The 23,641-nt window shown below is 34.0% G+C and overlaps 1 protein-coding gene across 2 annotated transcripts in view; it reads right to left on the reverse strand.

Moving 5' to 3' along the window:
- Positions 1-5,094: 5,094 nt before the first annotated feature.
- The window catches only part of LOC129225722 (uncharacterized), a 127,164-nt gene continuing 108,617 nt past the window's right edge, over positions 5,095-23,641 (reverse strand). For both annotated transcript variants that reach the window (XM_054860215.1, XM_054860217.1), the window contains 2 exons: positions 12,537-12,644; positions 5,095-6,145 (listed from right to left, as the gene is read on the reverse strand). In XM_054860215.1, the coding sequence (XP_054716190.1) occupies positions 5,682-6,145; positions 12,537-12,644 (572 nt within the window). In that variant the 3' untranslated portion in view covers positions 5,095-5,681. The remainder of the gene's footprint in view (positions 6,146-12,536; positions 12,645-23,641) is intronic.

Here is a 23,641-nt window from a genome sequence, read left to right on the forward strand (position 1 = left end):
AACTTTGACTTGTAAGGTAATCAACAGTCTAACTTAATTGTTTGCACCTAAAAATTAAGATTTGTTCTGCAGGAGAACACAAATAATATTTTTTGAATCAAATTTAAAAAAAAAGTTTATACTTCATATTATGATACATAATATTTCCTTATATTATAATGTAGGGAGATTAAAAGACAAATTTTTAAATTCCCAGAACAAAATGCAAATGTATGTGTAAAAATTGATTGAGAAATATATAAATCTTCACATATAAACTACACTCTCCATTGGTGTTTTTTTTTTTTTTGGATTCTGTGTGCTCAAAAGATTTTGATTGGCTATACACCTATGCTGCTTTATGACTATTGGGTGCAGATAATTCTTAGTTTTTTTCTCCCCTTTTGTTCATTGGAAGCAGAAAGCTATTTTAATTATTTAATTTAGTTACAAGATTTTGTTCTTATCTCTTTAATTAATCAAGAAATTAGGTATAATGAGACTGTTGAATAACTGTTAATTACATGGAACCTTAATTACCTTCCGAAAATTAATTGTTTTTCTGGCAAATAGTATTTAAACCAAAAAAAAAACCGGTTTAAACCAAAAAAAAAAACCTGGTTTAAACGAAAAAACCCGGTTTTTTTGGTTTTTTTGAGAAAAAACGGTCTTTTTACCAACCCTGGCAAGACCGCTATTTTCGCAACCGTTAGTCCCAAGTGCATCATACTTCCAATTACAAAAATGTCCACAATCAGATGCAGAGTTAAGATATTGAAAGTTTGAAGCGTTAATAAAAATGAGTCAAAAAACACAAAATTTAACTTTTTATACTGGCTCTAGGTCCCTAACTTATATTTAGAGAAATAATCTCCATTGAAAAATATTACCAACACAAAAAACTTGACTTTTGTGCTACCAAAACTCAAGGAGATATTCGAGTTCAAAGTTTTAGGGACCATACAGAAGATGAGGTTGGAACTTATCGCCATTTTAGAAGAATGACAGGTTGTCGAAGTAAAAAAACAAAGTATTTATATTTTTCATTGATATTCAAAAAAAATTTCCAATGCTATGCCGTGATACACAAAAACACACGAAAAAACCTTTTTTAAACGGAAATAAGGTTTCAAACGGAAACCTTAGAGTGTGGTTTGAGAAACCACACTCTATGCACAGATATAAATTTAAACCCTTGTTAACTGCTATATTTTCCCCCAAAAGGTGTTGTTAACGGAGAGAGTGAAGTGATGTAAGTCACAAAACGCTGCGTTTCATATCTTTGTGAATATTGGTCATACTAATGTCAAACTGTTTGTGTTGGAATTGTTTTTCAATGGATATTATTTTCCTACATATAAGTTAGGGGACCTAGGCTCCGTGTAAAAAGTTAAATTATGTATTTTTTGACTCATTACTTTCTTCTATATCTAATATATAGAAGAAAGTACTGGATTCGTGCAAGTTTTCGAATTTTGAATTTTGACGGATTCGAACGTTTTGTGGTGTGCTGAGACCATTTCGATTATTTTTGGAAAATGTCTGTCTGTCTGTGTGTGTGTATGTGTGTGTCCGTGTGTGTGTGTCGTATCACGTCTGTGTGTGACCAGTTTTTTGTGGTCGCTCTACAGCAAAAACTACCGCATGAAATCGAACGAAATTTGATACACATATGTGCCCCTATGTGGACTCGTTTTTATTTTCGCTTCAAACTTTCAATATCTTAACTCTGCATCTGATTTTGAACATTTTTGCAATTGCAATTGCATCTAAGACTAACGATTGCGAAAATAAAGGTCTTGCAGGTTAAAACGGAGCACCCTGTATATAAAGCGTTCATAATTTTCTTTTGTCTGTTGATCCCCAAAAAAAATTCGTTAAAACACAAACATAGTTCTTTTTGAAAATTGCATGAATTTCATGTTTACATAGAATATTATAACTTTTTTTTTTTTTTTTGCGTTTGTAGGGGGGGGGGGTGACACCACAAATTTCCGCCCCGGGTGTCACCCATGCTAGGTACGCCACTGCTAATTATAATTATAAAGTTAATTGGTGATCAAGTTAATAGAATAATTTCAAGACTGAACTTAATAAGCAACATTAATTAGTGTTTATTGAACCTTATGTCAGCAATGATATAGATTTGTTTAAAATCAAATGCACTGAAAAAATTGAAGTGGCTCGAAAATAATCGGAATGAAAAGTAACTTCCAATTCCCCGGGTATAATTTTGAAACAAAAAGCATAATCTTAACAAATAGTTCTATAAACGGTATTGAAATAGATCGGACGGGAAAATAGATTTTTAGAGAAATGTTGATTGGGCAGACCTTTTCCTTGGTTGTTTGACTCTAGGAAAGAATTATTACCATTAGAACAAGAATATAATGCATTAAATGTCGCTGCAATAACTACGAAAATTTTCCTAAAAATGGCTTTGAAAAATAACGAGTCTTTTAATTAAAAACATATTACTTCACTGGCCGAAAGGAAGAGCAATCATATTGCAGCAATTGCATATGCAATTGAAAAATAACTAGATTTAAACAAAGTGATCTTTAAGTCATATACTAGTACAGTCGGACCTCCATATATCGAACTTCCACATATCGAAATTTTCTATATATCGAAATCCCAGCATATTTCCATGTTCATTACATAGAAAATTTGTTTCTATATATCGAAAAAATCTCTATATATCGAAATTTTTCTCAAGACATTCGTAGATTTTTTTCCCACTTCAGACTGTTTGTCTCATGAAAAATGAAGGTTATGGGAGAAAATTATGTTCACTAAAGGTTGCTATGAAATTCAAAAGGAATCTGGTGTTGAGGGGTGAGTAGCTAGGTCGTTGTTTCGTTCTGGAGTTCTTAAATTACCCCAAGTTTATTTCAAATCTTAGTTTTAATCAGTAGCACTGTAAAATCAGTTTCAAGTTATCCCTTTTCTCTGTTGATTATCATTCCTAGTCTTTTTAGCTTCAGTAAAAATCATTCAAGTTAGGTAAAATGATTTTTTACTTTTCTCTCGATTCCATTGTCAAAACGAAAATCCCCTCATGTTGCGCTTCAAGTTGAATTGCCGAAGAATGAAGATGTATGAAAGCGCAAAAATGTAATTTCTGTTAATTTTTTAATTCTTAACTTTCGTTTAATCCGATGCTCGTATAAATTAGAAATTGGGTTTCATACACGAAAATTAGCTTTAATTTTAATGTTTTCGGAGATTTTTGTGATAAAAACAGATCGTTTCTATATATCGAAATTTCTATATATCGAATTTTTTTCCGGCAATTTGCTACTTCGATATATGGAGGTCCGACTGTACATGAAATATTTTGGCTTTTATGGTCCCATAAACAACTACTGAGCTCTATTAGCGTTAAAAAGTTACAAAACTGAGAACATTAATTTCACTGGAAGTATGGCTGCCAGAGAGCAATAAAACATTGCATGGCAACCTCTCACATATTTTATATGAACAATAAAAAAGCATTTTGAATTGAGGAAACTTGAAGAAAATTCAATTCAAGTTTTGAAAAAAAAAAAAAAAACAATAATGAAAAACAAAAAAAAAAAAACTTTTTTTTGATGGATTAAACACAGGAGCAAAGTTTTAAACAATAACTTTCGCAGCAGACCAGTAAAATTGAGAACATCTAAATGAAAGCAAATGCACTTACATTAAGCGATAGCTTCATCACAATGGTAGTTTGAACTTTATGTTATGCACGTAGAAAGTTTCATTTTCAATTAGACTTAAAACTCTTACCGGAACCTCATATTTTCTAAAGTTTCACTGATTCGGCTTTAGAAAAGCAATGAATATAATAAAAACTTAAACTCAATTTCAAACAAAAAGGCCTTTGCTGTGATTAAGTTTACGGAGACACTGTTAAAAATTTCACGGAAGGCTGAACCACAATTTCCAAACTGCTGCTTTCAGCATTTGAGGAAAGTTTGAACTTAGTTTCGGAAAGCCACGACGATTTCCCTAAACAGCGTAGATTACGTCAACTGCTCAGTTAAATGGAGTTTTGTGTACGTAATATGCGAAAGTTTCATGACACAGAATGAAAATACCTTACGAGAAATTAGTTAAATATTTTCTTGGACTTTCACAGCATAAAATTAATGACCGGAACTGAAATTTTGAAAAATAAAAAGATTACGTAGAATGTTTTTTCAACTCCCGATTATCCGCAGAATTGGATCGCGCAAGCACCGCGGATAATAAAAACCGCGGATAAGACGCAAAAAGGTTTAAATGAGGGACAAATAAGGTAAAAATTGTCCTTCCTCAAAAACTTAGCTGTATTGATGCATGATACTTTCTTCAAACAGTGAAAATATATGCAGTACAGCGAAAATGTTTTGTATTTTTGCACAACAAAACTTATTAAAGTGTATATACGATGAAGAAAGCACAATAAATAAATAAATAAATGAAACAAAAACAACTGAGTTTAAATTTACAATTTTTCTACAAAAAACAGCCATTGGTATTTGCTTTTTACTGCGAAAATACATGTTCTTGATTGTTGATTGACTCGCGGACAATGCACCCGGCGGATAATCTGCTCGCGGATAATCGAGTGTTTACTACAAACAAGTACGCGTTTTCAAGATAGAAACTTCAGGAAAGTAGCACTGAGACTTTTTAAAGACTAAACAATAATTATTTTTATGTAATAAATACCGTGTATTTGTTCTTAATTGAATAATGATATCGTAATGAAATCCTATTCTACAAAAAATCTGAACCGTAAATTGTTTCTTTGCTTCTGAAAAACATTAAAGTTCTGAACTGAAATTCATTATAGAAATTCATTTAGAGTTAAAGTTGCAGTTATTTCTAAATTTGCATATTAAGGCAATTTAAGGAAGTTGCTGATTAGGTATATTTATCGATCATAGTAGACTTAGTTAAATATGAGAATTTGCTAATTTCTATTGTTCAAAGATCTGTACTCTAAATTATGGACTAGAAAAAATATTTTACTTAAAACTGGAAGAATCTCTAATTGTAACTGCTTGAAGTACAAAATCTTATCTAGTGACTGAATTAAACTACGGTGCATAAAGTTATCAAAAACTTTATTAATAGAACTATTATAGTACCTTAAAATTGCTACGCTTTTGAAATATTGGGAATGAAGTGTAAAATTATGTGGCACATTTTTTAAGGATTGTATATAAGTTATGTAGGTTTATTTTAATTTATTTTCGAAAAATATTTTAGAGAATTAATATCACCTGTTTCGGATTTTAAAATGCTTTTCTAATCACAATAAGGTAAACTCACCCGCATTATAAAATACTATTTTTCTACCTGTTGGAAACAATTGTAAAAAGTAATTTGAACTTCGACAGAAGTGCAAGAAAGAAGATGTTCATTGAAGGTGCAATGAAGTTGCTTTAAAGATAATCATAAAAGTTCCTTCTATTATTTTACCTTTGGTCAATTTTAATAAATTAATATGTCCGGAAGCGCTTTCAATTTCTGTATTGCAATCACTAGGACACAATCGTAGTATTAGAGTTTAAAATGTAATCACAGAAGAGCAAAGTTTGTGTCCATCTTAACTGCAAGCGTGGACATCAGAACTATCCACTCGAATTTCTCATCTTAACAGCAAGTGGCTTGTCATCCATCTTTGCTGCCGAATCCGTTATGAGTCCAAGAACTTGTTCCAACTGTCATATGTTCACTTTTCCCGCGCTATCCACGGCCTCAGTCAAGAGACCGTTGATGACGTTGGCTGTCGATGGAACAAGCTGCTCGACTTTGTAAACCGACAAGTACCCCATCATGCGTTCCACTCTCAGTCTCTGTACAAAGTCCAGGAGTCGAATTTGATTTTTAGAGTTGACGGAATCGCATTCGACCATCATGATGTACATGAACATGTCAGCGTCTTTGGGGGCTAACCTCCTATAGAAGGACAGCCGAGACAGTCCAAACTCGTCAGAAAGATTCATGTATATGAGTCTTGCACCAGTCCAGTCTTTCCAGCTGTCTTCAAGAACTTCGCTGAAATGACTATCAAGTTTCTTGAAGCCCATGAAAATACAAGCTTTGTGGGTTAAAAGTTCATCTTTGGGAGCAGATGAAATCTTTTGGACAATGCCAGGATTGGAGAATTTTATTTCAGCATATAAACCTGAAAAGAGCAAAAGCGTTGCAATTACTTTGCAGTGGGAAAAAAAGGCAGTTACACATGTTAGACAAAACAATACACTTATGAAATAAGAAAATAAGAGGAAAGCTTTATTAATAACGAGTTATCTCGCCCTTTTACTTAATTACAGATTGTATGTAACGTGGGATGGGTTTATAAAGCTCATGAACAATTTCTAAAGGAATATGAAGCTCATTTTTCCAAAAGAAAAATTTCTACTTCCAAAAACTCAAATAAAGGGCGAGATCCTTCACGAAGTTTGGATTCCAAATAATTCCACATATGTTTGAGAATGTTCAAGCCAGGAAACTAAGAAAGCAAAGTAAGGTGTTCTATTTTGTTCTCAAGCTTTTCAAACTTATTTTAGACTATTTTAAGTGTTTATAGGAGCCTTATAGTGTTTATAAAGGTGGGTATTTTCCTGGAAACAAAGACAGGATAATTAGATATATGGCCTAAAAGTATACCTGTTGATGGTAGGTTATTGTTGGCACTTTTAATGTTTTTACTGCTGCAAATCCACCTGGTCCTGAACCAGACACAATACATACTCGTACCAAGTAATTAAGACCACGTCATTCGCTATGTCCATAATTGCGGCACAGAGGCGCTAAAGCAATCAATGACATGAGAGAGAAGCATGGCATAAGAATACGAGCAAGTCAAAAAAGTATTTCCATTGTTGACAAATCTAAGACTTTTTATGCGGCCATTTCTCTCCAATGCAAGCAATCTGAGAGGATCTTATTCTATTAGACGGCAGAGCAAAATCAGGATGACACGCAGGATATCATCTGTATTTTGGAGGTACTTTCCAATCAGTAAAATAAAGGTCATTCCATTTTACTCTGATAACTTTCATAGGAATTGAAGTAAAGTCAGACTTCATCTCAAGTGGTACTTTGCCTAAATTTAAGCTGCTTTTTACCCGTAGCCATAGATTAGTCGCAATCAGGGCTTGATTACTGAATAGGCCAACTAGACCGTGACCTATGGTCCTTGCTTTTTAGACCCCCAAATGGCTAAACTTGTTTTAGTCAATGACTAAAAGTCAAGGTTTGACTATATAGAGGCCCCAAAAAATGTCTTGGCCTAGGGCCCACCTATATCTTAATCAGGCATTGATCGCAATACTCTGTTTTTCATACGATGTTGCCAAAATAAACTGATCGTTTGCCGCACAGATAAATTGACATTTGTAATTAAATGCATTGCGGCAGTTATACCGAATCGGTCTGAGATTTTTATTACGAGATGGATAGTTGCATTCCCAATTATTATTTATCGGCCTTCAGGACAAAAATATAATTATTGTTCATTTTCATGAAAATAAAGTTTTTTTTTTTTTTCGGAGGGTCTTATTTTTCTCAACAACCGTTCAACATAAATATCGGGAAATGAACTTATTGGAAAATAAGGTCTCTACTCATGATTCAACCTTTTTGGGAGACATCGCTACGTGCTTTTTCTCTCTACGCCTTCTGCTGCCTTTTCAATTTCTTTTTAGGAAAAACGCTTTCAGCGGGTTTTTTTTTTTTTCCAATTTGAAACTCATAGACAATTACCAGGTCAATTTCTGATGTCATAACGTCAAATTCACCCACTAATAAACACAGCCGAGCATAAGCATTATTCTACATCCGGGACGCGAATTTAGAAACACGACTGCTTACGCAGGTCGTACAGATGGCGCTACGAGCGCATTTCATTTGGCGCGGTTCGACTCCTCGCGTAAATGCGCCAAGAAAGCGATTTCGCTTTTGAGGTACTTGCGCGTGCGTAATGATGTGATGTCTGTTTTTTTACCTTTGTTGCTGGTATTTCGTTGATTATGTGATATGAATGGGTGTGTGGTCAAAATCGGTTTTTTTGTTACAAACTTTGATGTTTTTTAACCTACGAACAAAACTTTATTGACATTGTATTTCTGAAATATTCTTTTCTGAATTTATTCTTTGCATGTGCAAGTTCTGTGTTGGACTGTCGTTGAGATGAAACTTAAGAATGTTTCAATTTGTTCGACTGAAAATTACAAAACATTAGAAATCAAAATTCTTTAAAACCACGTTTGAACGGATGTGGTGTCAAAATGAGTTATTTTGCTACAAACATTTTCTTTTTTTTTTGACCTGCGGACATATCTTTATTGACATTGTAATATTCTTCCGGGAATTTCTTCTTTGCATCGGAAAGTTCTGGGTTGGATTGCCGTTGCGATGAAAATCAGGAATGTTTCAGTTTTTAAACTGGAAATTGCTTAACATTAGAAATTAATTCTTCAAAATCACGTTTTAAACTGCATGTATGCAATAAATAATTATTTGGAGATATTTCATTAATTTAATTTCTAATTCTTGATTGGTTATCAAAAGTAGTGATTTTAAACTTTTAAAGTGTCAACTGAAAGTAGAATTTTCAGCAATTGAAGTATAATTGAGGTGTCAACAAAAAAAAAAAAAAAAAAAAGAAAAGAAAGAAAGAAAGAAAATCTTAATCTAGTTTGTAGACATACTTCATTAGTATTTAAAGGTACTTAACTGGTTATGTATATCGTATACATTTCAGCAACAGCCTCAAATGATTGAATTAAAACCCTTAGTTGTATTTTTAACTGCTTTTTTTTTTTTTTACCGTTTTCTAAGTAAAATCAAATCTCGATAAATCGGAGTCTCAAGGGAGCGGTAGAAAGCTTCGAGTTATTGGTAGCTCAAGTTATAAGAGGTTCCTACAGTATTTTCAAGATTTTGGGGCCCAGGGAAAAGTTTGAGGTGAAGGTTATATTCAGGGGTGCCCATCCCCTAAGAGCAAGGGGGGAGACCCCCCCCCCAAGAAAGTTAAAAATACCCCTCAAAACAGCCCCCACCCCCTAAAAATTTTAATGTCGCACTCTGCGCCATGACTACCCCCACCCCCCGCCTAGATAGGCACCCCTGGTGTATTCGAGTAATAACTCTGCGAATTATCGAGACTCTACTGTGAGTAACTTCGATAGGACAATGACCAAACACAGTGACAGTAAATAAAATGAAAATCATCACCAAGGTTAGAAATGGGTTGTAAGAATATCATATAGTCTCGATAACTCGAAACTTATGATTCGAATATTTTTTTTATCTCGAAGTTTTGAATGAAGTGTGAAGGGAAAAAAGGGGGCGCTTGAAACGAGCACTGAGAACACTGCACAATAAAAAGCATGTTGCAAGGACAAATGTTTCAAGAGAGGGGCGATTGATTTCATTACGTATTCTTTACTACATATCTTGACCTGTTAGCATCAAAGATAGCCTAAAAAGGACTTTCTTGAACTTTTTTGAATATTAAAAATTTACCAGTGGGGATGTACCTCTCCCTTGTATTTTTCTGTGGTGTGCTGAGTCAGGCTGAAAGTTGTAGAGGGTACTTTGCTGGGAAGTCGAAGAAATATACTGAGAAGCTGTCTGCATCGATATTTTATAAAGCACATAGTGCTATAATACTGCTAAAGAAATGCAGAACATGTTGTTTATGCTGATGCATATTGCATTCTATTGAACAGTAATGAGACGTTTATACTATAGTGCAGCATGCTCTTTGAATCCCCACCAACAAAAAGCCTTCGTGTTTTAACTGTCCTACACAATGTCGCCCGCTACCTCTTTCATATCGCATATCTGGACTGTGATGCTGTTATATATGCCCTTCTGACCCTTTTCAAAGCTTTTCCATATTCTTTGGTCACCTTGTATGTCGTATATCTTGTATCGTAACTTTACACCTCAGAGCCAGACTAACATGAGTCCAAAAATTTGGAATCCTCACTGTATTACTGCATTGAATGTTGAATATCATTCTGTGTCAACATATGAGATCCTAATTCTATGAAAGATATTCCTTCACAAATATTTAGCTGCATTTAAAGAGCGCAAGTTCCATCCTTTCTATGCCTCAGACAAACGTTTTCGCTCTCTCTTGAAAAGAAGTGAAAATGGACTAACGATAGTCTAGCTCAGAGGTACAGGTACTATAACCCTAAATTTAATTTAGGTGCATCAATACATAAATATCAAAACATTTTATTATTTTAGCATAAGCAGAACAGGTCACCAAATTAATTTTGTGTTCATTGTCTTGACTATGAGGAAATCATAGTCGAGGGTGTACACACACAAATATCATTAGCAGTTAACCTTGAACAAAATTAGCAAGTTGTTTCTTGCATCCTATGATATGAGGATCCCATTCTTTCCTTCTGTGCATCTAACATAAAATAGTTTTTTTTTTTTTTAACTTATCTACTCTCAAATAATAGATATCAATTAGAAACCTACATCTAGTAGAATTTACACTTAAAACAATATTCCTTTTATCTCATACAAAAAGGTTCTAAGAGAGAAAGGAAAAATAACTGTCTTAGAATGTATTAAAAATGAAGTGATTATTTAATTAGAGGGAGAAATGTATTGTTTAATTTATTATGCTAATTTTATAATTCCATTGAATTTTTAATTGAAATCCGTGTAATAATTGCACATAAAAGATTTAAATGCTGCATATATCTTGCAAGATTATTAAAAAGTGCTTTTAGAAATTGTTAATTATGATTTAGAAAATTCTTCTTACATTGCTTGCCTTTTGTATCTAATATATTTGTTTACGTTTTAAGTCATAACACATGTATATTTTTGTTTTTATTATGATCTGTAGTTCTAAATGGGAAAAAATGTTTGAAAAATGTTCTTTTCGGTGCACAAGCTAGAGTTTTGCAAAATTACTAAAAAGGAGAAACAAATAATTGTATTACTACATGCTTTTATTTAAAAATAATAATAATAATAATACAAATAGCTATGGCTTTTTGCATTACCTCTGTTAAAATTTATTTTTTGAGTTAGATTACGATTTCTTTTGGCTTTATATTGTGCTTTGCACTTAAAGGGTCCTCCTGCGGGGATTCTGTTTGACCCTTTAGGCATTCCTTTCTTGAAATAGATGTCGGTTTAAGTTTTATTTTTCTACCTTTCCGTCTGGGTGAAAAAATTTTACTTATTAAATTTAATTTTTGATTCAATTATGTGCCCGTTATGATATTGATCAAATAGCCAACTTTGTTAATTTTGTTTTGTCAAAATTTTCATATGACACTAGTCTTTTTAATTCGTGTACAAATAACTGCTTATCTTCAGCTGAAGCATTAATAATTTGAGAACTAATAGAGGGAGCCTGTATTTCGTTTTTGATTTCTTTATAGTCAAGAGTGTCACTGCTTTCATTGACTTCTCTGTCTAATATGACATTTTTAAGTTCCATCTCAGAGATGATGTTTCAGTTAAGTCAAGAAAAAAAAATAGGAGCTGGACATTTGGGACCTAAAGCAATTTTAGCTGATTCATGCCTATCGATATAATTAAGTTTGGTACTATTAGGCAATATAAGTTCATTTTTATCCTGCAGCAAACATTCCTGCGGCAATCGCGACTTGCGCGTGCGACTCGAAGGTTGGCGATGAATCCCTTCCCGAACTTTTCTCCTCGCCAATCGATCGTAGCGCCATCTGTGCGACCTGCGTACGCGGTTGTGTTTCTAAATTCGCATCCGGGACGGTAGCACTATCCGTCTGTAAATGATTCGATTGTCAAGTAAAAGTCGCCAGAAGGAATCAAATTTCTAAACTCAAATATGAATTTTTATGCTATAAACTTAATGAAATAATCCCTCATGGAACAATTCCATATTTCTTTACTAGCTTTAAAGTCAAGAGCCAAACGGAAAGTGCCTCTTAAGTCGGTAGACCTTGTCCTTTTGGACAAGTGTGCTCTTTTTGTAATATTTTGCGCCCTACATCTCTGTAATTCAAAAATCATCAATAATATAGTCTGGCTCTAACAAAAATATACTTGACCTTGAAACAGCTCATTTATGTTGATAGAAGAGAAATTTGTATATTGGTATATTACTGGGAACTACTACAGTAACCTGTACCTGCTGTAAGTATTACTACTTACAGCAGGAATTAGTAAATGGAGGAAACAAGGTTCAATCATTGGCTTAGCAAAAGCTGATCCAAAGATCCCAAATCACGTGACTCAACAACGACGAAGGGTTAGCACGTTTTGCGTGAAACAAGCGAAAAAAACCCCGATTTCTACCAATGCTTTGCTTTAAAATCTATATCACGTGGCTTGGGATCTTAGCCTCACGAATGAAAGTCTTCTCTCCCTCCATTTTATCTCTTCTCAAATGACCAGAACCCCTTATTGGCAAAGGAAATCGGCTTTTCTCACCCTATTTGAACAATTGAAATGGCTTAAGCCACAGTCCATCGGAAGTCTATTTATAAGAGCAAGACTGATGCACCCCTCCATTTTTATTCTAAACAAAGTTTACAACACCTTACCTTGCTGTAGTGTAAATTCTTGTCCCAAAGCCATTGGATCTTGCAATGACATCGGAGGTTTATTGCCATTTGGACAAATTTCAGCGTAATGAATGATTGGATACATAACTGAAACATAAAATGAGCATAATTAGGGTAAAATTTAATAAAATGATTAAATTTTGAACAGAAAACTATGCATTTCATATAAAAGTTGTTAATTTTTAATTTTTTATAGTTTTTTTAAGTTCATAGTTTTATTTGTGGTATAAAAATAAAAATTTGTAAAAACAATCGTTAAACTCGTAGTAGTACTATAGCAAAGCTCATAAATTAGAACTTCTTATCTATCTTTACTAATAATAAAGCTGAAAGTCTCTCTGTCCGGATCTCTCTCTCTCTCTCTCTCTCTCTCTCGCTCTCTGTCTGTCAGGATCTTTGTGACGCGCATAGCGCCTAGTCCGTAAGACCGATTTTCTTGAAAATTGGCACAGAATTAGTTTGTAGCAAGCGGGTGTGCTCCTCTAAGTGATTTTTCGAAAATTCTATTTTGTTCTTTTCTATTCCGATTTTAGGAACATTTTCCTGAGCAAAATTATCATAAGATGGACGAGTAAATTACCAAGTTATCATAACGTGTAACCGTACGTAATATGGGCAAGCCAATTGGCGAGAAATTCATCATACATTATTTGTAAATATACAGGCGAACCAAAAGATCTTTTACTTTTTCCACTACGGGAAAGCCGTGCGGGTGTCACTAGTAGCATTATGAAAGAATAATATTATTCGACGATTATATCAATGTATTATAATTCTAAAATTTCAAAATATCTACTAACTACGAAACGGCACGACCTTAAGGGTCACGGATCTGGACGAAATTGTGGATTTAGGTATATTCCCACTAGATATATGAGTCCAAGTAACTCATTAGATATGAGTCCAATCAATGGTTTGACTGCATAGGCCCTAGTTCGGCCGTAATGGATGGGAGTCCAAAGTTTCTAATTTAACACCAGAAAAGCAATAGTTTTTCCCTTGAAATCAACCATTTTTTACTCTTTTCTCGTTATTGCATTGCAGTATCACCCAACTGAATGCATTCACGGTATAGAATAAATTTCACCACCCCTACGTTAGACTAACAGAATATGCAACAGATGTAAAGAGAGAAAATATTGTTGCCTATGTTTCCAACTCCAAAGAAAACGCTATTGCAGTTCCGGAGCCAAACAAGCAAATTTAGACTCTCCTTGCAGCCGAGCTAGAGCCTATGCACTCAAACAATTTTACCTGGGCTCATATCTAGTACGAATTGACCTAAATCCAGAAATTTATCAAGATTCGTGACCCTCAAGTTTTTGCTGTCTGAACTACACTGATTTGCAGGACTCCAGAAGTGCAATGGCATTTTCGTTGGAGTTTGAAACTTTGGAACAGACTCTTTCAAGACATTCGGCGTCTCTTGTCAGAAGATCGAGGGGGGGGGGGAGATTTATTTTATGTTGTGAATGAATTTAATTGACTCATACTGCAATGCAAATGCAGGAAAAGGGTAAAAAAAAAGTTCAGTTTCAAAGAAAGATACCCATTGCTTTTCTGAACTCAAACAACTTTCGACCCCCGTTGCAACCTAGCAAGGACCTATGCAGTCAAACCGCTTCACCTGGGTTCATATCTGGTGCGAACTGATCTAAATCCAGAATTTAGTCCATATCTGTGACCTTCAAGGTCGTGCCGTTTGGTAGTAAGCTTTAATTTTTGTGCAAAATGGTAAAACAAATGAAGGGACCTTGTATGCCTTGAACAATACTAAAATTTTATCCATTTATATACAGTAAGCTCCCGATTAAACGCAGAATGGGTGGCATGGTAACAGCGGATAATCCACAAAATAGGTTAAAAACGATATAAGTGTATGCAATAGCTTGAAACAATTATACACTTGTATATATTTAAACTAGAGCTGAAGCGACAACAGTACTACGTAAAAAATGTATGCAAAAAAAAAAAAAAAAATGGATCGCACATTATTGCGAACGGATTATACACAGTTGCGAGCAAATCCACCAAACAAATTTTCTGAAATAGTTCAAGCTAAGGCCCCTATATACAGGGTGTTTCGTTTTAACTTGCAAGATCTTTATTTTCGCAACCGTTAGTCCTAGATGTATACTTCCAATTGCGAAAATGTTCTAAATCAGATGCAAAGTTGAGGTATTGAAAGTTTGAAGTGAAAATAAAAATAACTCAAAAAATACAAAATGAAACTTTTTATACGAGCCCCAGGTCCTCTAACTTATATTTAGGAAAATAATCTCCATTAAAAATAATTCCAACACAAAAAGTTTGACATTGGTACGACCAATATTCACCGAAATATGAAACGCAGCGTTTAGTAACTTACACCACTTTTCACTCGCCGTCAATAACATCTTTTGGGGGAAAATATAGCTGTTTACAAGGGTTTAAATTCTATGTGTGCATAGAGAGTGGTTTTTCAAATTGTTCGAGGCTTTGTAGTGTACTTTTGCGTATCATGGCATAACGTTTACATTTATTTTGGAATGGCAATGAAAAATATAAATACTTATTTTCTTTATTTCGACAACATGACATTCCTCTGAAAGGGCGATAAGTTCCAATCTCATTTTTTGTATGGTCCCTTAAAACTTTAAACTCGAATATCTCCTTGAATTTTGGTCGCACAAATGTCAAGTTTTTTTTATGTCAGTAATAGTTTTCATTGGAGATTATTTCTCTAAATATTAGTTACGGGACCTAGAGCCCGTATAAAAAGGTTAAATTTTGTATTTTTTGACTCATTTTTATTTTTACTTCAAACTTTCAATACCTTAACTCTGCATCTGATTTTGAACATTTTTGTAATTGGAAGTATACATCTAGGACTAACGATTGCGAAAATAAAGGTTTTGCAGATTAAAACGGAACACCCTGTATATGAGCCGATGCATCAGTTTAAGATCAGCCATTTTGGATCGGAGCGCGTGTTTGAGTGGTTGCCTTTTCTGGCAAGTTATCGCCTTTGGTGATTTTTCACTGCGAGCAATTATTAGCGGTACGTGAATTGTTTATTAAACAAAATATCAACTTTGGCCAATTTGGCAAAACAAGAAACTGAGGTTACCCTAACTCCGAAACAATGAAAAATCCGATTCAAAATGTCTAAAATTAAGCTGATATGACGGCCTATATATATACACTGTATAAGAAATTAAGAGAATTTTCAGATTTGGTCAATTATTTCCAGAACTACTGGACCGATTTCAATGAAATTTGGTATGTACATACATTGAAACAATACAAACCAACTATCCATATAAAATTTAAAATACACACGCATGGTCATAAAAACGCACGTTATAGTTGGATGGAATAAAACAGCGGATGCAAAATAAACAAAAAAAAAAAAAAAATGGGTTAGTCGGGTTAGTATGATTCACTGTAACAGACATATAGGCCTCGCAGTGTGACTCCTTACTTGAAATGAAGCAGTTTGTGGGATCCTGGGGCAATTTTTTCCACTCGTTCAACAACGCTATACTCAGGCTGTAGAGGGTCCCCAGAGGGGTATTGCGAGTTGCTATTGCCCTTCCGAGAGCGGCCCAGACATGCTCTACAGGATTAGAGTCTGGAGATCTGCTTGGCCAATCTATCCAGTGAATATCCTCCCGTTCAGGAAATTCGTCGACCAGAAGAACTTTATGTGATCTTGTGTAAACATCTATTAAAATTAACTCAGAGCTAACAGCGCCCCTCAAGAGGTGAGCGTAGGGCTCCAGGACCACATCCCTATACCTCACAACTGTAACAGAGCCTCTATCAAAGACATTGAAGGACGCGTGCAGCCATCCAACATGATACCTGCCCAGACCATCAAACTCCTCATCCATAATGGTCGATTTCGTGGTTACTGGAGGGCAGGTAGTGGCTCCCGGTTCAGCTTAACCGACTATTATTGCCCTATACGTTCATTGGATAGAAGCAGGAACCCACTACCTACTTTCCAATATGCGCGAAATCGACCATTATGACGATGGTGGTTTGACAGTCTGAACAGGCATCATGTTGGGTAGCCGCACGCCCCTCCATGTCTTTGAGAGAGGCTCTTTGACAGTTGCGAGGAATAGAGATGTGGTCTTGGAGCCCTATGCTCACCTCTTGAGAGGTACTGTTAGTCTTGGGGTAATTTTAATTGATGTTAATGCAAGGCCACATAGAGCTCTTCAGGTCGACGAATTTCTGGAAGGGGAGGATATTCACTGGAGGATTTATTAACCAAGCAGATCTCTAGACTCCAATCCTATAGAGCATGTCTGGGACGCTCTCGGGAGAGCAATAGCAATTTGCAACACCTCTCCAGGGACCATCCATAGTCTGAGAACAGCGTTGTTGAAAGAGTGGAAACAATTGCCCCAGCATCCCATGAACTACTTCATTTCAAGTATGAAGTCACACTGCAAGGTCTATAGGTTTGTTAGAGGGGGCCATACCCCCATTAACCCATTTTATTGTTCAATTTTGCAACCGCTGTTTCATGCTATCTAACTCTAACGAGTCTTATTTATGATGATGCGTGTGTATTTTAAATCTTGGACGGTTATTTGTTTTGCATTGTTTCAATGTATGTACATACTAAATTTCATTAAAATCGGCCCAGTAGTTCTGGAGATAATTGACCATATCTGAAAATTCTCTTAATTTCTTACACCAGTGTATATAGCGACTCTAGTTCAATCTATAGCCGCTTTATAGATAGGCCGACGCATCAGCTTAAGTTTAGCCATTATGGATCGGATTTTCCATTGTTACACTGCTAGGGTTACCAGAGTAAAGTTTTGGTCTCGCCAAATTTGCTGAAAATAATACTTTATTTATTAAACAAATTCACGTGCCGCTAATAATCGCTCGCAGTGAACAATTACCAAACGCGATTACTCGCCAGAAAAGACAACCGCTCAAACACGCCCTCCGATCCAAAAAGGCTGATCTTGCCGGCTCGTATATATAGACGCCTTAGTTCAAGCTAGGTTACAACAAAAACGTGTAGGGGAGATTAGTGGAATCTTTTCGAACCGATTGTTCGGGTCACTCGTTTACGAGTGTAAGAAGTATGGATCTAAAATTCAGTAAGTAGTGTTGATCTAATCTCCAAATACAGTTATTTAAGGTCGCTTTGAACCGTGTGATTGACGCACCACTTCACATATTTTAGTATATTTCACTTCAAAAGAAAATAAAGAAGACCCAATGCAGCTTTCTAGTTTTTCATAAGTTTTCTACTTTATATTTTGCAGCATAAAAGCTTGCAACACAGCCAACTTTTCAATAGACTAAGGGGCTGTCCCCAAATGATGTCACGTTTTGAGGAAGAGAGAGTTTCGTAAAGTTGTTAGTTTGTGAAAAGAGGGAAGGAGGGGGTAACAAAAAGTGTGCCCTCCCGTATATTTTTTTAAAGAGAATGCTTATATATTTAACGTGACATTTGCCAAAGGACGGATATGGTAAAGTGTGACATTTTGGGACATATGGGGGGGGGGGGGGTCAAAAATGTTGGAAAAACGTGTGGCATCATTGTGGACAGATATTTTAAAACATTATTATTTATTTATTTTTCCTGTTTAAAATTGGTCGATCTAAATTAAAATAATCCATTTTACACCAGACTTCTGACTTGGTTTAAAATTTACCCTAATTACCAGGATAACTTTGGGTTACGCTAATAACTCATTTTAAATGGTTTTCATATTTATTCTAGCTATAATTTTGGAATTCTTTACAATACTTTTGGAGTTCTCTTCAGTTTACGTTCACTTTTGCAATAACAACTGTTGACAGTTCATGACAATTAAAGATGAATAAATTGTAAAGCAAAATCACCCCGAATGACAGTAATTTAAAGAATGCTCAGAGAACTGTTTCTCTATGATCCAGTTTTCGAGGAAATGCGAGAAAGGTGTGATGTCATATCCAGTTGCAAAGAGTTGATTATTCGTTTTATTCATACGTCATAAGATAGTATTATTTCTTAAATTTTTAGTAGAAAAAGTAAATTAATAGTAAAAATTTTTTAAGTTTTTTTAATGGTAAAAAAACAATGATCAATAAGCATAACCATCTTTTCTCAAACTGCATTAGCCCCGCATTTTTATTTCCGAAGTGGCGAAAATTTTTGTAGTTTTTAATGGTCAAAAAAAAAAAAAGTTTTATTTATTTATTTATTTTGTTTAATGTTAAAGAAATAATGATCAATTATATCTAACCATCTGTTTTCAAATTGCTTTATCCCCCCCCCTCGCCATTTTTCTTGACGAATTAACGAAAAACGTTGAACTGAGGTTCATTACACTTGGATCTGACAATCTATACAATAAAAAATGTTTTCTCATAAATCAGGAAAATGATTTTAAGCTCACTCATCTTTTGATGCAAGTGAATAAACCAACATAATTTAACAGACATAATAAAAGAACAACACTTTTAATGGGGTGGTTTCCTTCAGTCAAAAGTACTACTTTTAGTCATTCACTGGATAGAATGACCAAAAAATAAATAAATAAATAAAATAAAAAATAAATAAATAACATGGATTCAGAAAAAACTTTCATTTTCCCAACAGTTTTTTGTAAATTAATTTTTTTAAATGTCCGATTTTTCAAACAAGACGTGGTCTTTATGACTTCACAAATGATGCACTTTGCCGCATCTTTCTACTATGTTTCCACGTTATGATAATCAAGCAGTGAATTAGAATTGTGCCCTATGCTTGCTACCAACTCCATACCGATGGGAATACGCGTGAGTAAAGATACGAATTAAATATTTTGGACCGTGAATGGCAACACTAAATGGCATTTCATCATTTGTGATGTCATCGGCAGAAGCGTTAACGATGAAAAAGCATCGATTTAAGTAATTTTTTAAAAATATTAAACTTAAAGAAATAATTTAAAAAATGGTCAGATTCTATGTTTTTAAGCATGCTCTTTCCGAAAAAAAAATACTTTTAAAATTTTCTAAACGACCCCATTACTGGCATAAATAACATTTCGTTATTCCATGAAATGCTAGTAAAAATATCGCACATAAATCCACTATATACCACACAACATATTTTTGACTTCGCTTGAGTTATTAATTTTATTATAAAATCACAAACTGGATTTTATAATAAAGTTCGAAAATGATAGCACCACATACATCATCAAGCGAAAAAAGTTCGGCATTAGTCATCGGAAAGCTATTAGGGATATGGAGGAAAATTGGTTGGAAACTTTCCAAAAGATATAATCAGATATAAAGAAAATTATGCGCCAATGTATCGCGTGTATTGATTTTTAATCACTACACTATTTTTTATAGATTATTTGCAGCACTTTATGTCTTAAATATTCGAAATCCATATTTTTGCGAAAAAAAAACTGTAACCATAAGTTTTTAAGCAAACACAAAAAAATTCTGAGTTTTTAAATTAAATCGTTTACTTTAAAAGGGTAACGTCTACTTTCGATCTGATTCATCTTTCTCCAAAAGGACATAACTCAGTTTTAATTTGTTAACTTTTATCGCATAATTAGTCAAAAATTGTTTTAATTAAGGACACTGCTGTTGTAACAGCGTTACCAGATAGTAAATCCAGATTTCCCCAATTCCCTTCCAACTTTTCCCCAAAAAGTGATGTTTTCTATAAAAATTCCCAAATTCAAAAATTATTTTTCCACTAATATTTTCATAAAATGAATCGACTTCCTCTAATATTTGTGTCTTTTGAAAAAAATTTTTTTTCCCCAAATGGAGAAATTTTTTTACAAAATTCCCCAACTTTTTTTTCTTCCCATTTTTGCTTTTTTTTTTTTTGTCTTCTTTATCTTTATCTTTCTTTACTAATAATAAAGTCGAAAATCTCTCTGTCTGGATATCTCTCTGTCCGGATCTCTCTCTGTCTCTCAGGATCTCTGTGACGCGCATAGCGCCTAGACCGTTCTGCCGATTTTCATGAAATTTGGCAACGAATTAGTTTGTAGCGTGGGGGTGTGCACCTTTAAGCGATTTTTTGAAAATTCGATTTTGTTCTTTTTCTATTCCAATTTTAAGAACATTTTCCCGAGCAAAATTATCATAAGATGAACAAATAAATTACCAAATTATAACATGGAACCGTAACGTGGGCAAGTCAATTGGCGAGAAATTCATCATGCATTATTTGTAAATGTACAGGGGAACCAAAAGACCTTTTAAGTTTCTACTACGGGCAAAGCCGTGTGGGTGCCACTAGTGATAAATACAAGGGCCGGACCGAGAGATAAGAAATAGCCAATTTTTTTTTCCTACTCCCATTTACTATTCTGCTTCTATATGTACATTTAAACTATGATTTTTGTATATATTTATCCAAGAACGTTCTTCATCACTTATTTTTACCTGTTTCACGTATCAACTAGTTAGTTACGTAGAACATTAATGCGAATTCCGTTCCATAATGTTCCACGTAATGCGAAATGCGAATTCCATAATGTTGAGCAAAGCTAAACCAACGCTGTTTGATACAAACTACTACTTCTTGATGCGAATTTAAATACGAAAAAAATTCATTTTTCCCGAGAGTTTTTTTTCCCCCAGCTTTTCCCCAAGAAAAAAAAAATTTTCCCCACAGAATTCCCCTCAAAACCCATTTCCCCAAAATTTAGCCAGAGAGCACCAGATTTCCCCAAAATGGGGAAATTTCCCCCAATCTGGCAACACTGTGTTGTAATTACCTACCGAATATTAAAAGAAGACCGGTAAATTGTCTACTGTCATTAGTTTTTTTTTTCTTTTTTTTAAAGAGGTGTTACTATTTAGAAATAAATCAACCGATTATCTTTCACACTACTGTAAAAGCACTTATTTCGCAAGCCCGTCGTAGTTGCAAAAAATTAAAACTCGCGAAATACTTTCTACTTAAACTTTCGCTTCTGTTCATAGATGTAGTATAACTATAACTGCACTATAGTTTAAAGATAACTATAACTATAACTAGATGCAAAACTGTTCCTTGAAAATTTTCGAAATTATTAGGTCGCAAATTAACCGACATCTTCACTTTCACCAAAATTGTTTTTTAATTTATTTTTTCAATATTAAGGGGATTTAATTTTTACTGATTTTCTTGATTCAGGGCACAGCAAATATATTCACCTAAGTACAAATGTTTTGTAACTATGTATGCAGTTTTGTACACATCAAAAATGAAAATACACAGTTATGACAAAAAGTAAATCGTTTTAGTAGCAGCTTTCGTTTGAAATATTTCATTACCGAAAGCATTAAACGTTTTAAAGAATAAAATAAAAAGTTCATAAATAGGGCTAAATTTTTGAAAATATTTTGACAGAATATTGCATGCTGATACTAAGATTAAACACATGCAAACTTGTTTTGCGCCACAATGGTTAACAAATCTTTCGTATTTTGAGTTTAAATTTCGCTTCACATACAATATAACCCATTTGTATTCAACAGAATAATCTAAAACGTTTCCGTATCATCAGGTATATTTTCAGTGAAACAAAAACGCAAATGCTTCAAATCATAAAAAACGACAAAATAAAGAATAAATATTTTCATCATATTTCTAAAAACATAATAATTTCTAAAGAAAATGCTCTTTATAGCCATGTGCGTTGTGCGCTGCGATTATAATACTCAAGACTTGAAATACTTGCTTTGGATATATCGACCCGGAAAAATACGTGCATGCATGCTCTTTGGTGATAAACAGTAGAAAAACATCGCATATGTTTACTTTTTAGAGATATAATCAAGAAAATCACCTATGCAAAAATGTACTTTGGTAATAGCTTAGGAAAATCGTATGTCTGTAGTAGCATTGTTGACCAGGGAAACTAAGTGAATGTTTACACGGTTTAGTATTAAATATTCGAAAGCATTTTGCGTGTATGTTAATGATACAAAGTGGGTTAATGAATATTTTTTGTATTCTGATAAATATAGTATTAATTAAAGTCGCTTTTTTTTTCAGACACTTAGGCATTTTGAGTATGAACGATTCGCTTGAAAAGAAAACAGCAAATGTGAATAAAAGACAAAATCATAAATTAAAACCATTCTCATACGTATAATAGCCAATTCACTGATCGAGTAACGCTGACGTCACCAACAATGAAACTCGCACCATAGCATGATAATTTGATAATATTTTCTGGCAATGATTGACATGCAGTGAAACGTTGGAACAAGGCTGAACTGGATGAGGTAACTTAACTGTTTCACTGGTAAGACTAATTTCAGGGGAATAAAGAAACGAAAAAGGGGTCAACAATGAACGCTATCTGCGGGAATTCGGAGTTAATCCACTAGGGTTAAAATGTCAACTGTTAAAATATCACCAAACAGGCAATGGCTTCGTTCAAATTTAGAAGCAATTTTCACCCGTCATACCTAGACGGACAATTTTCTATTTTAACAATAAAAAATAAATCATAAGAAATAAACTAAGCAGAATTTTTGTTATAATACGTTTTGTCATTAAATACTATATGACGTGAACTTTCCAAAAATGAACATTAAAAAATCTTAACTTAAAAAAAAATTCTTTTCCTTGAATAGTATTACACTTACACTAATTATGCTAAAACTGATAAACATAGTGCCTTCTTAGACTTTTCTTTCTACAGTGGTTGTTTTACATTTATTTTTATAACTGTTATTGACTTTAAGATAATGTCAAGGAAGAAGACTCCTGTTGCTGAACAGTTGTTTTCAAATTTGTTAAACATTTCATTTGTATTTCGTATCTTATATATGATTATAAAGTATGAATTCTATTACGAACGTCGCTCAGAAAACCCGTGGAAAAAAAGAGGAAAGTGTTAGTTATATTTTCGCATTATGATGTATTGAAGGTGCATCTGATGGATTTTCAACTTCGAGCAACTGTCTGCAATCAGGTTTATTTCCGCTTGGGCACAGTGCAACAGAAACTTTTGTAAAATTTCAACGCGTCTAAGAATTGTTTTTTCTTACTGTGACGATGCAGCCATTAATATAAATTACTTATAACTAGACTATCACCCGTCAAAGTATGATGGGTGAAAATTGCT

Source organism: Uloborus diversus, chromosome 7 (genome assembly GCF_026930045.1).
Source record: "Uloborus diversus isolate 005 chromosome 7, Udiv.v.3.1, whole genome shotgun sequence".
Classification (NCBI taxonomy): Eukaryota; Metazoa; Arthropoda; class Arachnida; order Araneae; family Uloboridae; genus Uloborus; species Uloborus diversus.